Source organism: Cricetulus griseus, chromosome 4 (assembly GCF_003668045.3).
Source record: "Cricetulus griseus strain 17A/GY chromosome 4, alternate assembly CriGri-PICRH-1.0, whole genome shotgun sequence".
Taxonomy (NCBI): domain Eukaryota; kingdom Metazoa; phylum Chordata; class Mammalia; order Rodentia; family Cricetidae; genus Cricetulus; species Cricetulus griseus.
In genome coordinates this window covers 189,260,906-189,277,148 of record NC_048597.1, presented here as the reverse complement: position 1 = coordinate 189,277,148, position 16,243 = coordinate 189,260,906, and the positions used below count along the sequence as shown (strand labels likewise).

General features: G+C 44.5%; 1 protein-coding gene across 4 annotated transcripts in view; it reads right to left on the bottom strand.

The window, feature by feature from the left end:
• Positions 1-1,535: 1,535 nt before the first annotated feature.
• Positions 1,536-16,243, bottom strand: part of Cilk1 (ciliogenesis associated kinase 1) — a 63,052-nt gene continuing 48,344 nt past the window's right edge. For all 4 annotated transcript variants that reach the window (XM_027411102.2, XM_027411101.2, XM_027411104.2 and 1 more), the window contains 7 exons: positions 13,804-13,971; positions 11,302-11,613; positions 8,683-8,873; positions 8,419-8,567; positions 5,768-5,896; positions 2,887-3,009; positions 1,536-2,080 (listed from right to left, as the gene is read on the bottom strand). In XM_027411102.2, coding sequence (XP_027266903.1) covers positions 1,926-2,080; positions 2,887-3,009; positions 5,768-5,896; positions 8,419-8,567; positions 8,683-8,873; positions 11,302-11,613; positions 13,804-13,971 — 1,227 coding nt within the window. In that variant the 3' untranslated portion in view covers positions 1,536-1,925. The remainder of the gene's footprint in view (positions 2,081-2,886; positions 3,010-5,767; positions 5,897-8,418; positions 8,568-8,682; positions 8,874-11,301; positions 11,614-13,803; positions 13,972-16,243) is intronic.

Below are 16,243 nucleotides of genomic sequence, written 5' to 3'. Positions count from 1 at the left end.
GGGGGGGTTGAGATGTGGCAAAGTCTGGATATAACATCATGGCGATTGTGACTTCTCAGGTAAGTTAAAACTCTCCCCTAAGCCTTTTCCACTCCTAAAAATTGTCCTGATAAGTTGGCTCCGATAGTTTATGAGCTGCCCCTAGTCAGGTGTGGAGAGCTGAGCTAAATGCAACATTCAGTTCTCAATTAAAAAATAAAATGGCATGTTGGCACACACCTTTAATCCCAGCACTCAGAAGGCAGAGGCAGGCAGATCTCTGTGAGTCTGAGGCCAGCCTGGTCTGCAGAGCAAGTTCCAGCCAGGGCTACATAGAAAGACACTTGGCTCTTTTGGTCATCCGCTCATCTTGGCAGGGATATAAGTTTAATTGTATTAACGATGTTAGGAAATTTTTACAATAAAACAATGAAAAATTATAGTAAAAAAGGTACCCTTGACATAAAAAAGCTTCCCTTTTAAGGGATTTTTAACAATTGGATTTTATAAAGATTTTATGTGTTTTGTCAGAATGTTGGTATTTACACGCATGCAGGCGCCTACAGAGGCCAGAAGAGGGCATCGGATCCCTTTGAACTGGAGCGGCTGAGTCATCGCTCAGTCCAGAGTTTTTAAAAATGCAAAAAAAGCATGGACCACAGGGGTGGGAGGGAGCCTCCTCTCTGGCTCTAGGGAGGTAGGTGTAGACACCTGCAATGGGCTGCAACCTCCTCACCCTGCCTCCTCGGCTCTGCTGATTTATAGCTAAGTACTGTTTTCTGTATCATTAGTCTGCTGTGGGTGAGTTGGGGATAGTGAAGGCCTGAGAAAGGCTTGCTGGCCTTGCTGGATGTGGGAAGGCCACACGGAACTAGGAAAGTACCTAAACAATGCCTGGTGACTACAGCTCCTGCCACCTCCCCCTCAGTGTCTGCCCAGCAGAGAGCTGGAGGTCTCTGCTCAACCCCTCCCTTCATCCTCATGCCCAAGTGTGCACAACTTGAAGCTGGAGGAGGGCAGTGGATTTTAACCAATAGAGAGAGCAACCTCATCAATCAAAAAAAAAAAAAAAAGAAAAGTAGAGATATAATAGTTTGCTACGATTATGCTTGGCTTCTATCTGGATGTTTCCAACTGTATTTATGAGTGTTATAAAATTTCAAAAAAAGTTTTCTTTGTTCTGGGGGCAAAAATAAATTGAAATGAGTCCAAATAAAGTGATTTTAGACCAGAACAGCAGTAAAAAAGATGGTAGATTAGAGCTGTTAGGCATGTAAAAAGCCCTCGTTGAAACAAAACATGGCGCACTCAGGAAGCTAGAGGCAGGAAGATCAGAAGCTCAATTCTATCCTCAGCTACTTGGTGAGTGGTAGGTAAGCCTGGGCTACATAAGGCCCTGTCACAAAAACAACCACAAAACAACTTTCTGCCCCACCAATACCAGCTATTAAGAATAGCAGTGGATCAGTCCAAGAAAGCCTAAAGTACCAAAAGAGTCACATTTAAATGTAACCACGTCACAATATTGGAACATATTGAGTAAATAATCCCTTATTGTGCAGCACTGAACTGCACCCCGCCACAATACTGCATCAATGTTATTATATAGTTCAAGATTTGTATAAAATATTATGTAGAACAACAAACAAAAATTACTTAATCTTTAAAAATTTCATTACAAAGTTGACTGTATAAAATGCTAAAACATAATCCATATATACAAAATGCTGTTGTTTAAGAAAATAATGAGACCCAGTTTTAGAATAAAATAATTTTATACAAAAGAGGGTATTGCGTCAAATCAATATTTAAAAAAAAACATTTAAAAGAAATATTGAAATGTGTTAGTTCAGAACAGCTGTAAGCTTGGGTGCTTTTACACCACCAGGTGGTTCTGCAGGTACAACGGAATCAGCTGAAGGAGAATGGCCTCGGGGCTTTGACAGTCACCGATGGGATGGGTACTTGGAAGACCAGTCTATCCTGCCGTGCACAGGCTGGGCGGCTGGAGGTCGTGGAATCAACCCAGGAGTGCTCCTAGGCTGGGTGTGAAAAAAAGGCCGCCCCGGGTGAGGTCTCATGGCCTTCAGGGAAGAATAGCCTGCAATGGAAGAGAAATGCTGAGCTGACCCACGGGGGTCCCAAGCCAAGTGCAGGCAAGCGCAGCACAGGGACAAATGTCTGGGACTTTCAGGAGGAACACTTGCCTCCTCTGTCACCCTCCTGCAGGCAAGGAGAAGTCCACAGGTAGACTTGTCTAGTCCAAATCTTAGTGACACTCTTGGCCACTCTTTTTCTCTAATCCACAGTGTGTCAGCAAATCCTGCTGGCCCTCCAACCCATGTAGATCAGAATCTGGTGAATTGTTACCAACTGTTAACAACCCTGGCCCAAGCTATGGTTCCGCTTCTAACTTCGCTTCCATTTAGCCTCATGACAACGATGATCAGCTGGAGCACACCTGTGCAAATGGTGGTCCACACAAAACCCTAGCAGATCCCAAGACCAGCCAATGACAATATACTGTAGTGCCTGCTACAGGACTCCCTCTCCAGACTCCTCACCTCTGACTTCCCCTAGTTATACACTCCCTCCCTCCACCCCCCCAGTCTCTTTCTTGCCCTGTGTTTTGGCCTCTTCACTGCTCACTGTACTCAGGAATCCCATGCCACCCACAGGGCTTGAGTGCTTGCCACTAAACCCCTCCCCATCTTTCTCCCCCCTGCTCACCTGCTTTGGTTTCTTCCCTAACATTTATGAGCATCGGACTCACGCATCATCTCTAGAGTGCCAGTTCACCCTGGGCAAGGAGCACTGCCTGACTCATTCTGTCTACACTGTTCCTGCTCGAGGCAGCTGTTTGGTAATTAGTGGATTATTTTACAGGAGATCTGAAATGCAACTCACCAGGGGCGGGGTCGGCGAGAGGCGTCAGCTGTACCCTCTGCATAACAGAACCGATTTCTTTCTTCAGGAAGGAAGGGATGTAACCTCCAGTCAGTCCGCTGGAACTGGTGGAGCCTGAGCCAACTGAGAAAAGGAAAACTCATTACTACAAAGACACACTTCATGACACCAAGAGTATGCAACAACAGTTTGTTTTTACTTGTGGGGGACAAAGGAGTATGAGGAGAGTTCTAAGAATGCAATCGACCAAACCACAGTCAGAGAGGCCGGCATGGGCACAGGAAGGGACTTCCCACGGGCAGCATCTACACAGGTGGCTGAAACAAGGAACGTATTTGATAGTTTCTGTGTTTCTTTCCCTCCTGAGAATTGGTTTAGCCTGTTTTGAAACTTTCTTTTTCTACTCCATCCTATGGAATATCCTTTAATACAAATTCTGAAGCACAGCTGAACATAATCCACTTAATCATTCTCTTACTGATCATACACATAGGTAATATCATTTACTTAGATGTTATAAACTAAATATCCTATTGGTAATTAGAAAAACTAACCATTAATAAAAATATTTTTAAGCTCGGGGGTGGTGGTGGAACATGCTTTCAATTCCAGCACTTGGGAGGCAGAGGAAAGTGGATTCCCTGAGTTTGAGGCCAGCCTGGTATGTAGAGTGAGTTCCAGGACAGCCAGGAACTGTTACACAGAGAAACTCTGTCTTGAAGAAACAAAAAACAAGCAAACAAACTAAATATATACATACACACACATATATATATGTGGATATATATGGATATATACCTATATGTCTATATACACATATATTTATTATTATTGTGTTTGTATGGTGTGTGTGGGAGTGTGAATGACGTGGCAAGCACCTGGAGGTCAGAGGACACCTGTGGGGTCAGTTCTTTCCTTCCACCTTTACATGAGTTCCAGGAATTGAACTCAAGTCTCCAGGTTTGCGCAGTAAAAACCGTTAGTTGCTGAGCCTTCTCACGCCCCCGCCCCCAATAAAAATGTCCTAAAAATTCATTGTTTATGTCTATCTGCCATTTCTCTCTCCCTCATTCCTTTTCCCTTTCTTTCTTTTCTGAGGTAGAGTTTTACTACAGAGCCCCAGGCTGGCCCCAAATGGGCAGTCTTCACACCTTAGCCCGCCCCCCCCCCCAAACACACACACCCAGTGCTGGGATTATAGGTGTCAGACTTGTTTAAATCATTTCATTTGAAAGCGTGGTAAGGGCAGACTGCATCCTGCCCTCCTTTGTATTCTAGGAGGTTAATGATATAACTTGAAATGACAAGTAGCCAGTTAACATAGACAGACCAATGAGTATTTCTAATACTGACCATTATGGCTCAGAGGCACTCAGGGATAATGGAGAATATTACTGACCACTAAACAGATAAAAGTCCACCTGTGAGAAAGTGGTCATGGTACAGTTGCTTTGTCCTAATAGTGAAAAAGGCATTCAATAACTGCTTAAGGCAGAGTGGGAAAATGTCCTGGAATGCGTGTGCAAGGCTGGTCAGATGGAGTCACCATGCAGTACTGGTTAATAAGGAGAGAGGAAGAAAAATGGAGAATTTGAATAAGGCTCCACTTTCCCAAGAAAGACATAGTGAACACAAGGAACAAACCTCACTTTTAAAGACATACAAGTTTAGACATAGGGCACCATTTCACACTACATCAAGACTCACTTTAGTCTTGGGTACCAAGTGTTACCAAGGATAAGGCACAACTCCTACACCCTGCTGGGGAGCAATCAGACAAAATCTATAAAGCCTGAGATGGGCACACCATTAACCTAAAATGCTGATTCCAGCAGAGTACCTGGTGTCTGTGTGCACACAACATGGATACAGAAGTGTGCACCTTGTCCCTTCTGATGGACAGGCTACAAACAGCCATGTGCTTGTTGAGACGTCACGGACTAAATAGTGATCCAGGATAATTAAGGAGTCATGGCACCACACAGTCAGTCACACAGCACATTCTGTAATCTAGGGTGGATATATATACTTGCTATACACATTAGTCCTTAAAAGGAAGTGTTCATATAAACTTTAAAATATGAAAAACTCACTGAATTTCACACATAATTTTTAAATGCACAGGAAAAGTTAACACCCAATCAGGCCAGGGGTAGGGCGGTATGGAGTGATATGGTATGGGGTTGGGGAGATGGGTTGTTATGTGGGGGGGGAGACTTAGCTAGACTCTGGGACCTCAAGTGTGTTCTTAGGTGGCATGATGGGTACCTGGGCACTGTACTCCTAAGTGAACCCTAATGGAGGAAGGCGGGGAGCCGTGAGGGTTAGGTGTGGACTAGGTGCTAGAGAAGAGGGCCTAGTTCCCAGCAAGGGCTGTCAAACAGCACGAGAAATTGTCTACTGGGAACCTAATTACTTTGGAGGACTTTAGTTTTTGAAATGCATGCACAGAGGGCTGATAATTTGTCCATCTTCCAATCAGAAGGGATTCTGATATCCTGGGCAGGGCAGATTCACCACCAGTCGGAAAGTCCAGTGGGAGCAGAGAAGACAACCTTGACTTTAGCCCAGGTGCCCAAAGCACACCAGGGCATCAGGGGTCAGATTGGGTAAGTCTGTAAACTTATTTTTGTTTTTCCCCTGGGTCAGGGAAGACTGCTCCACCACCCCTCCTCCCCTGAGAACAGAAGGCTATGGGAGCTGGCTGAACCCTGGGGGCTACTGTTAAGGAAGGGAGCAAGAGAAAGGCAGGGAAGTCTAAGAGATGCCTGTGCCTCAGACCAGAAAAGTCTCGTTCCACAGTTCTCTATGTGTCCTCCCCCCAACCCAGTAGCCTCGGGAGAGTTTGCCTCTGGTCACTCAGGAGGTAACCGTTACTTGCCTGAAGTTATTTTGCTCACTACTGATACTGTTCCTGAAGATTTTCCAGACAAACCAGAACTGGACCATGGATTTGATGGAGGAAAGTCCTTGCCTGGATTCGGGAGCACGCCATTTCTTACATTTATTCCTAGTAGAAGAGAAAATGAGCTTGAAATACAAGATAAACCAGACAGACAGACAGACAGACAGACAGACAGACAGACAGAAGCAGTGGTACATCTCACAAGGGACACAGTGGCTAAGACAGTCACCCTAGTGCATTTCTTAACCTGTGACGTGTGAGATGCCTTAATCAGACATAATAAAGATCATTTGAAATGTAAAATAAATCTTAGACCAATTTTCAAAAATAAAACACAGAACACACAAAATTTCTATGGCACACCCCTCCCCCCCAACTGCTGATGTCATCTGACAGCTGCAGAGGGTAGAGGACATCTTTGAATGAAGCACATTATCTCAATTGTCTCATTGTGGGCTGTCTGAGAGGTTTTCTTATGCTTCCATGTCTTGATTTTCTGGTGCTGTCGCTCAGAGGACTCCTTCAGGACTACTATACATTTTCGTTTGCCTTCTTCCCAGATAACTTCTTTCCTGTCACTCGGATTCTTTCCACTCCCCACTCCCCACCTAGCCTACCCCATGCTCTGCAGCCCTTGGTTTATTTTTGTGTCTGTTCTCTTGAGGCTCCACCTCCTCACACGGCTTGGACATCCTCGATGTTAGCCGCTGCTGACTTCACTGTGCCAACAAGCCTTGAGAACGCTGCTTCTTCACATGCAAGGACAGAACACAGAAGCCTGAAGCTGACCTTCAGACAAGCCTCTACCAAGCTCCATGTCCCTGCCAATGCCAGGCTCTGCAGCTACTCTTTAGAAATGAAGCTCACACTCTTTTATCATCTTTCTACCAAAGCTCTGTAGTTCCCTCAAGCCTGGGTCTCCACACTTGCCACCGCGGGAACTATCAGTCCAGACTTCTAGGACTGTGACGTCGACACCCTAATAGCCTGTCTGGGTTCATCATGCTCCCAAGCACAGATCAAGATTGAATGTATCTGGAGGCTTTCCTCCCAGACTGGCTTCCCTTCCTCTTACCCAGATGACAGCTGTAGCTTGCTGGCCCTGAACTGTAGACTTATGTCCTCCAATTAAGTACTTTCAAGATTTCCCTTATCTCAAAAAACGAAATTCAACATGGTATGGTGGCACACACCTTTAATCCCAACACCCAGGAAGCAGAGGCAGGAGGATCCCTGTAAATTCAAGGCCAGCCTGGTCTATGTAGTGAGTTCCAGGAAGGGTAAAGCTACACAGGGAGGCCCTGTCCCCAAAACAACAATTAAAAAACCCCACAACAACCCAAAAAACTAACAACAACAAAAAATGAAATCTAGCTCTTTTTTTTTTTTTTTTTAAACAAAGTCTTCAAAGATTCCTCATGCTACATACTTCATTCCTTCCTCTCTCTGCTCTACACACACTGGTCACTGCATCGTTTCTCTCAGGCTAAGCCTTTCCTGCCTGGACTGTGTGCCTGCTCTTTCCACGGCCTGTGTGCTGTTCTCTTGGTTTCTGCACACTTGGTTCTGAGCCAGTTGCTCAGAGAAATCTTTCCTGACCACTGCATCACCATCTGTGATGACTACATGCCAGAGTCTCACCATGAGTACATAAGCTCCACTTATCTTTAAATGATGCCACTGTGAGGCTGCAATGTGAAGGAGCTACCCGGCGCTGTCCAGGAAGGTTGGGGGGGGGGGTCTTGCTTCATCATAATATTCTTAGTGCTCAGCACATAGCAGGTGCTTGACACATTCAGGCTGGCTGAGTTCATCCGTGAGTGGATGACTGGATGACAATGTGAGGTTGGGACGTGAAGTCTGGAGAGGGGCTTGGGCACTTACCAAACTACAGTGTTGACATTTATCTATAGTCCTGCCCAGAAGGTGTAAGTAAACTCCTACCCTGGCTTCCTGAGGGCATACGGGGAGGATAGGCTCCAGATATGCTGTCTATTTCTTGCCAAGCCAGCGATCTCAGAAGCCCAACTCACTCACGTTTCCTATAGACACTAAGTCTCTCATCTCAGGATGCCTCTGTAAGATAAAATATTCTACAACCTTCTCACGGGTTCAGGGGCCAGTGTGTGCCGAGCGAGCCCTCTAACCGCAGAGGCAACACAGCATGAAGTATGAGGCATGTTTGGGGTGTGTAAGAAATCTGGATTTCACTTCATGAGCAAAGGCTAGATGGCTCTGCAAGGGATTCAGCAAGAGGAGTGACATGACAGGATCTATACTGTGTGTCAAATAGGGCACAAGAACCAACATGGGGGCTGGAGAGATGGCTCAGAGGATAGGAGCATTGACTGCTCTTCCAGAGGTCCTGAGTTCAATTCCCAGCAACCACATGGTGGCTCACAACCATCTGTAATGAGATCTGGTGCTCCCTTATGGCATGCAGGTGTAAATGCAGATAGAACACTGTATACATAATAAATAAATAAATAAAATCTAAAAAAAAAAAAAAAAAAAGAACCAACATGGGCATACGCATCCTCTGAAAGAGAGCCTACAGATACATGCCATCCCAGGAACAAAGATTGGTTATGGGTGATCAGAGGCCAGGTGTGTGCCCTCTCTGTTACCAGGCAAGTAGCGAGAGTGCTTCAAGTAGTGCTGCTTTGCCGCAGACCGCTGGGTTGGCGTGTCTCTCTTCTGGGAGGAAGCCTGCGTTGAGACACTCGTTCCTGTACCCACCGGCTCGGATGGCTTCAGGTCCAAAACACTTTCAAACCTGAATCAAGAGAATGTGGCTGGAGTCAGGAGTGGTGGAGCATCATCACAGAGATATTGGTGACCCACAGATCCGAGCCAGCCTGCTCCCAGGAACAAGCAGCAAGCACACTTGCCTGCAGAGGGGGTCGTCACTCTGTCTCTTCTTGTTTTTCACATCTATCCTGGTGAAAGAGGGACTGAAATCTAAGTCATCCAAGTCCGCCCAATCGTCAGAACCCTTTGTTGACCTGGAAATGAGACCCCATCTTCTCCTGGTCTTTGGCTTGATTTCACCATTTTTGTGTTCCACACCAGCTAGGATTTTCTGTGTATACAAACACAGGAGAAGGAAAAGAAAAATCAACATTAACAGCGTTCATCTATCAGTAGTCTGTGCCTGTGTTTGTGAGAGAGAGAGAGAGAGAGAGAGAGAGAGAGAGAGAGAGTCCGTGTGCATGAAGGAGATGGAATCCACAGCCTTGTACATAATAGGTAGGTGCTGAACTTGAAGGTGTTACACTGAGCTTGTGTTCTCCGTTTATAAAGTCCTGTGCCCAGCCTGTGAAATGGTACTGCACACACCGAGAGCGGGGCTTCCCACATCAATTAACCAATTAAGAAAACACTTGGGGTGGAGAGAAGGCCCTGAAGTCATAAGCGTATACAGTTCCTGCAGAGGACTGGAGTTCAGTTCTCAGCACCTGCATCAGACAGTTGTAATCACGACTCTAATTCACCAGAGAATTCAACACTTCTGGTGTTTACACACACACACAGACAGACACACACAATTTTGCATAATAAAAATAAATCTTAAGAAAAAAAAACAACCCCCAAACCAGAAAATTCCCTCCTAGGCATACCTATAGGATAACCTAATCGAGACAAGAGACTATTCCTCACTGAGGCTTAGTCCTCAGATGATTCTACATTGTATCAGGCTGATAATCAAAACCAACCATCACAGGAAGTTATGATTTTCTTACATATTAGGAAGATAGCTAAATATTAACTTGGACCTTTGCTACAGTAGACAAGTGATTATTGCCAAATCTTGGTCACCCTGCTGTATTACATCAAACAATGTAAACAGTGGTTTATAGGGAATTTCCAAACAGACCATATCCCAATCTTGAGAAGGGTTAAGTGCTAAGAGATGGAAGCCCATAAGCCCTGGGGACATACACAGTGTACCGGTTGGGATTCTGGTGCATAGTTGTCCAGAAAAGGGACCTCTTTGGATAAAGTTGTTAAGAAGTAAGACTTGACAGCATTACAAAGCAAATGATAACTCCAGCCCCTTGGCAGGTTGTCATTCTATGGATCCAGCACACACTGTTTATTCAAAAATCAACAGAAGAAAGATTTGTGCTCAATTAGTAGCTCAGCATTGACATCAATTCATAATGATGATGATGATGATGATATGAAAACCAGTCTACAGACAGAAGAATGACTCCAGCTCCTTAGGATTTTCAAAACATCACCACAGGCATCAGGACCTTCCATTATCAAGAATAAACTGGTTGGAGGAGGGGATATAAATTAAGACCTTCTTCCTCAGATGAAGAAACTGACTGTAGGAATGAACACAGTGTCCAGCACTTGCTGAGTTCTGTGATGTATTAGTTAGGGTTTCTGTAGCTGTGAGAAAACACCATGGCCAAAGCAATTCATGGAGGAAAAGGTTTAGTTTACTCTTCCTGTTCATCTCTGAGGGAAATCGGGGCAGGAGCTTAAGAAGGGCAGGCACCTGGAGGCAGGAACTGAAGCAGAAGCCATAGCAACTGTCTTGCTTACCTTGTTTTCTTACCCCAGGATCACCTGCCCAGGGGTGGGACCACCTATAGTGAGCTGGACTGTTCCACATCAACCACTAATTAAGAAAATACACCATAGGCTTGCTTGCCCACAGGACAATCTAATGGGGACATTTTCTCAACTGAGGCTCCCTCTACTCAACGGTAGCTTGTGTCAAGTTGACAAAAAACATGCTAGTACTGTACATATTTTGATATGATATACTAGGTACTATTCCAAATTCTTCCCAAGTATTAACTAATTCAGTCCTAAAAACAATTATATTAAGTAGACATTATAATTGCTCCTATTTAACATGTGAGATAATATGGAGCAGAGGAGCCAGGTAACTTTCGTATGCATGGTTACCAAGCTGTTGAAGAGCAGAACTCTGGTTATAGAGCCCAGCTTGCCACCATTGCTCCACTTGCTAGCAGGAGTGTGTGGTGGTTTGAATTAGAATGTCCATAGGCTCAAATGTTTGAGTACTCAGTCTCCATTTGGTAGTGCTGTTTGGGTAAGGTTAGGAGGTGTGTCCTGGTGGAGGGAGTATGAAACTGGGATGGGCTTTTCGGTTTCAAAGTCATGCATCATTTCCAGTGTGCTCTCTTTGCTTGGTGTCTGCAGCTCAATATGTGAGCCTCCTGCCCCTACTGCCACACCTTTGTTCTGCCATCATGGATCTAGCCCTCTGGAACCACAAGCCCAAATAAACTCCTTCTTCTCTAAGTTGCCTTAGTCATGGTGTTTTACCAGAGCAACAGCAAAAGAACTAATCCAGAAAGGTATTGTTAATGGAAAAGGCAGAAACTGAATTCAGACCTTATATCAAGGGCCTTCTCACAGTGCCATGGCACTGTGGAAACAAATGTATAAGACCTTATGCACATGGTATTTGTAGCCAGAAGAGAAAGAACCGAGACAAATAAACTAGTTTCCTTGTAGACACTTACTGGCTGAAGATTCTTATTGTGAAGGGACGGGAAGAGCGTTGGGCTTGGCTTGCCCTCCTGAAGATGGCTGGGCTGATCTGCCCTGGAGGCTTCACCTTTGTAGGGGTACACAAAATGCTGAGGAGGCTGACTGGTTTGGTTTGGTCGTGAAGAAATCAGTGTATGTGCCTTGGTTGGGGGCTGGGCAGGAGGGGCTGGCTTGATGTAAGTAGGCAGTCCTGTCTTGGCTTGGACATCTTTTTGCTGTTTTCCTGAATCCTGTGTGACGCTGCCCAGTGGATGTCCAATCTGGAAGTAAGGATACCGAAGTGCCTGGAATGATAAATGTGGCATTAGAAGGAAAGTTCAGAAGGGGAAGTAAACACTATCACGATCAATGGACTAAAGTTCATGTGACCAGTTCACTACAGGCTCTTAGCCCAAACCTGCTATAAACCAATATACTGCATTGGTAGCCCCCTGCTATTTTTCTGTACCTGAGTTAATATGAAATTTACATATTACTTGCAATACTTAAAATTATTTGGATAAATCAGATATATGAATCTGGGAATGGCAGGACACGCCTTATGATCCTAGCACTCAGGAAAGTGCAGGCAGGAGGATCATATATTAAAGGCTAGACTTGGTTAAACAGAAAGTTCAGGCTGGACTACATAAGATCTTGTTTCAAAACCAAGCAACCAAACAACAACAACAAAGGAGTCAGTAGGAATCTCCACCATTATTTGGGCTGCACCAAGAGTACAACACACAATACATTCAAACTTTCCCGGAATTCAAGGTTTAGCCGCCAGTTGCTATGGATAACTGAGTTCCTAGTTAACCAAAGCATAAACCTTAACACGCAGAAACTTACAATTCTTTATAAAATTCTATATGTATTCTCCCGAATTTGTTAATGGAAGTCACTGAAAATACCAGCATTTTCTTAATGGGTCTGGAACATTAGTTATAAACATCTATAATTATTGTATGTAAGTGCAGACTCAAGAGTCAACTAGAAAGAATTCTTTGTGGTCTCTGGCACTTCTGATATGTTTTGGGGGGCATTTTTAGCTTTTCTAATACCATTCCTCCCTTGGTTTTGGTTATACAAGTTTTGTTGTGATTTGTTTAACTTAATATTTTATAAGCATCCTATAAAAAATAAAGTGATTCATCAGAAATTTTCCTTGCTGCCCTAAAACTCTTTGTGAATTTTACCATCAGGAGTGCATGAACTTTCTAATTGTATCTTACCAGCCAGAGGCTGCTGGCACCAGGCTGTGACTGCCTCTTCAGGACTTTGAGAAAGAAGTTTTCTACCTCCCTTAACTATCCCCAGCTGTCACCCCTCCAGCTACCACAAATTATACCTCCACACTGGCCCTTTCTTCCCATAGTCCTGCCACTTTTGTAATAAAAGATCACAGATCACCTTCTCTGGTTAGAACTGGTTATTTGTTCAGTGCTCTGAGGAGTGTAATTAACTGTTCATGAGCCAAGCTGACAAAGGTTCAAATACAACTAACACAAAACCAGGCTTGCAGGAGGCAGGTGAGTGACAAGAGTTACGTTGGTGATTTTGGGTACAATTCATAATTTATCAGTGTAGCCCAGGGGAAAGTAGGTGGGGAGATATTCGGAAGCCCTGCCACCTGGATTATAGACAGCTGCACTACCTGTACCTACTACTGAATAAGTGACTAGGGAAAATCATTCACACTCTCTAAGATTTAGTTTTCTTACCTACAGAAGTGAAAACAAACATATTTACCTCGTGGAATCTTCATTAGATCGAAAACACATAAAAATACAAAGTACATGAAAATGCTAGCTGCAGTTACTGCAGATACAGTGCCTGGCTGTATTTCTCTGCCATCTGTCTCTGCTATCTGTACACAAGGGAGCCGGTTTTGTAAGTTACCTTTCAACACTCAGTGATGGCTAATCACCATCTCACAGAGAACACGTTAAAGCACCTCTGAAAACAGACACATACTTCTTTTCTTTTCTGAACTATTCTTTATTCCCTGATATTTTTATGTTTCTTTTCTTTTCTTTTTTTTTTTTTGTAGGTTTGGTGTGTGTGTGTGTGTGTGTGTGTTTTTTAGACAGAGTTTCTCTGTGTAGCCCTGGGGCTGTCCTGGAACTCACTCTGTAGACCAGGCTAGCCTTGAACTCTGAGATCCACCTGCCTCCTGAGTGTTGGAGTTAAAGGTGGGTGCCACCATGCCCCATTGGCAATTTTATGTTTATTTTCATTTGCAGATTACATATATATCACAGATTGTGATATATCATATATATCAATGTTAATGTTCAAAACAAATAACACTGCTTAGTCTTAACTATTTTCATTATGCCCAACAAGTTTCAGATTACATTAAATCCCTCCAGTTCATAAGAGTCAATACTATTTTCAGCTGTGTTATCAAATGAAAACTTGCCATGCAATTCATTGAAATACTCGGTATAGATTTCCTAAGAAATGCTTTGAACAGAAAAACCCAGGCGAACCTGACTAGCCGTTGGCCGTTTCTTGGGATCCCACTGAAGCATGTCTCTCAGGAGCTGAATGGCTTCGCTGCTAGCATTTGGAATTAGAGTCTTTAAGTTATTGGGTATGCACTGGGGCCAGAGGAAGTTCATAGCACTCGACAGCTGGTAGCCTTCAGGCCAGTCGGTCTGCAGGAAAAGACAGGAAATGGTGCTCAGACAGTGGCTGTGACTGGGGTTAGGAGTCTTCCACCTGTGCCCGTTAACCGAGGGGGATTGTCCTGTGTCTCCACTAGACAGGTGTAGATGATGAGGCCCAGGGCTCCCCAAACACAGACTACAGTGCATGAAATCTGAGAGACAGCAGGGAAGACAGTGACTTGCCACCAGTTTAGCTTGTTTTATAATGAAAAGTTTCTACACCTCAATAAGCCTTTCCACCAAGGCAGCAATCCAAATCAGACCAAATCAAACTTAATTAGAAAAAGGCCACGTGCTCCTGGATAAAATGTGCTCCCGGATGGCTTTCCAATCCCCCAGGGAAGACTGGAAAACCACATGTCTGCTTTCTGGGGGACAGTTTAAATACCCTGTGGGAGTGGTCTTGAGCATCTCTGGGGTAGGGGTCATCATTCAGCGGGCTTTCTGGGATGCAGCAAGGTCTGGAGAGACATGGGGGATGGAGGCTTGGGGTGAAGCTTCCATCAGAACACAGAACCTTTACAGAAGACTTTCCTTCTCCGGAGGGTGGGAACTGAAGCCTATAGCATTTTTCCCTGCCCTGACACATGGGTTTTGGAAACTGCTAGCTTGGTATTTTTGAGGGGGAAGACAAAATAAAATGAAGTAAAGCAAAATACCTATCCCTGGCCCAATAGATCTGTGAAGTGCCATGTGCTACCATCATCGAAGCTAATTCTAAGTATTTACACCCATAGGACTAGCAGAGACACAGCTGTCCTCACCCACCACTCTCCACGTCTGCAGGCATCACATCTGTGGGGCCCTGGAGGCTGGGGTGAATGATGGGAGATCTGAACAGCAAGGCCTGAGGCTCTCTCCAGTTCTAACACTACTGTTTTGTAAGGCATACCCTGGTATGATTTTGACCTCTCCCTGGGGCCACTCAGACAGTTTCTGGGTGAATGCTTAGTGTTGTTGAGTATCCAGAAATAATTCAATATAAAGCCTTCTCTTAAAAATGTCACTGTCCTCAAAAGACAAAAATAGGACATTTATTTTAAAATATAAAAATAAAAAATGACGAAGGCACCTAGAGGGGTAGATATAGACACAAAGAGGAAGGAGGCCAGCAGGGGACTTTGAAAACCTTATCATTAACAGGGTAGCAGTAATGGCCCATTCAAACAATTAAAAACAAAAAAACAAGAAAAAAACAAAAAACCTTTGTCTAGCATGTTTAAGGCCCTAGGTTCGATACCCAGTGCCACACACAGATACACACACAAAGAAAGAGGGAAGAGAGAGAGAGAATAAAGATCGAATACACACAGCGATAGTACTGGGAGCTGGGAAAACAGACAAAAGACAAGTCTATTAATAGCACAGAACATGGGTACAGTGGAGGTTGGAGAAGCAGTGGGGAGGAGTGTGTCACTGAGTCCTATGGAGGAAGAAGGGATCTTGATGGTCACTAAAGAGACATTCACTCAGGCAATATACAGAAATGGGGCTATTCCAGGGTACAGAGCCAGGCTGTGCGTTGGAATGTAGTGAATGGCTGAGGGTGGGCGATGAATGGATACTTTCAAGCAAAGACCAGATTGTAATCAGAGCTGTTTCTTAGGAAGGAGAATCTAGTCACAGACTGACAGACAACCTGCAGGGAAAAGCCTGGGAAGCAGCTCGGCAGTGAATCTGCAAAGACAAACAGCCTCAGCTGAGCAGTGTGGTTGCACACATTTACTCCCAGCCCTTCAAAAGGAGGCAGAGGCAGGTGGATCTTTGTGGATTCCAGGCCAGCCTGGGTTATATGGTGAGACCCAGTCTCAAAACCCAAACCCAAACCACACCAAACAAAAAAAACTGAAGAGCTATAATGAAACTCAGCCCCCAAGACTGATAGGAATTGACCACGAAGAAAGTGAGCGTGTTAAATGGTAAGCTTTGGGTGAGTTCAGTCAGAGGTGGAATGAGAAGAAAAGTGGAGATCTGAGCTGTTATAAAGGAGAGAAGCAGAGGTACAGTTTGCCTTGGGAAGGTTTAGCAGATGTAATCGTGCCCATATGAATGGAGAAATTCCGTAAAGGGTGCGATGATATCGAGAGATCCATGACAAACACTGTAGCTATAAGCAGAATGAAGGGAGAAGCTGGCCTTGCTAGAGGACTTGGGGAGGAGCATGGTCAAGGTCAAGAGACAGACTCTAAAACAGTCTTGTGTATTGTCGCTGCACAGCACTGGGGGGAGGCAGAGCAGGGAGCTGCTGGCTTTGGCAGCC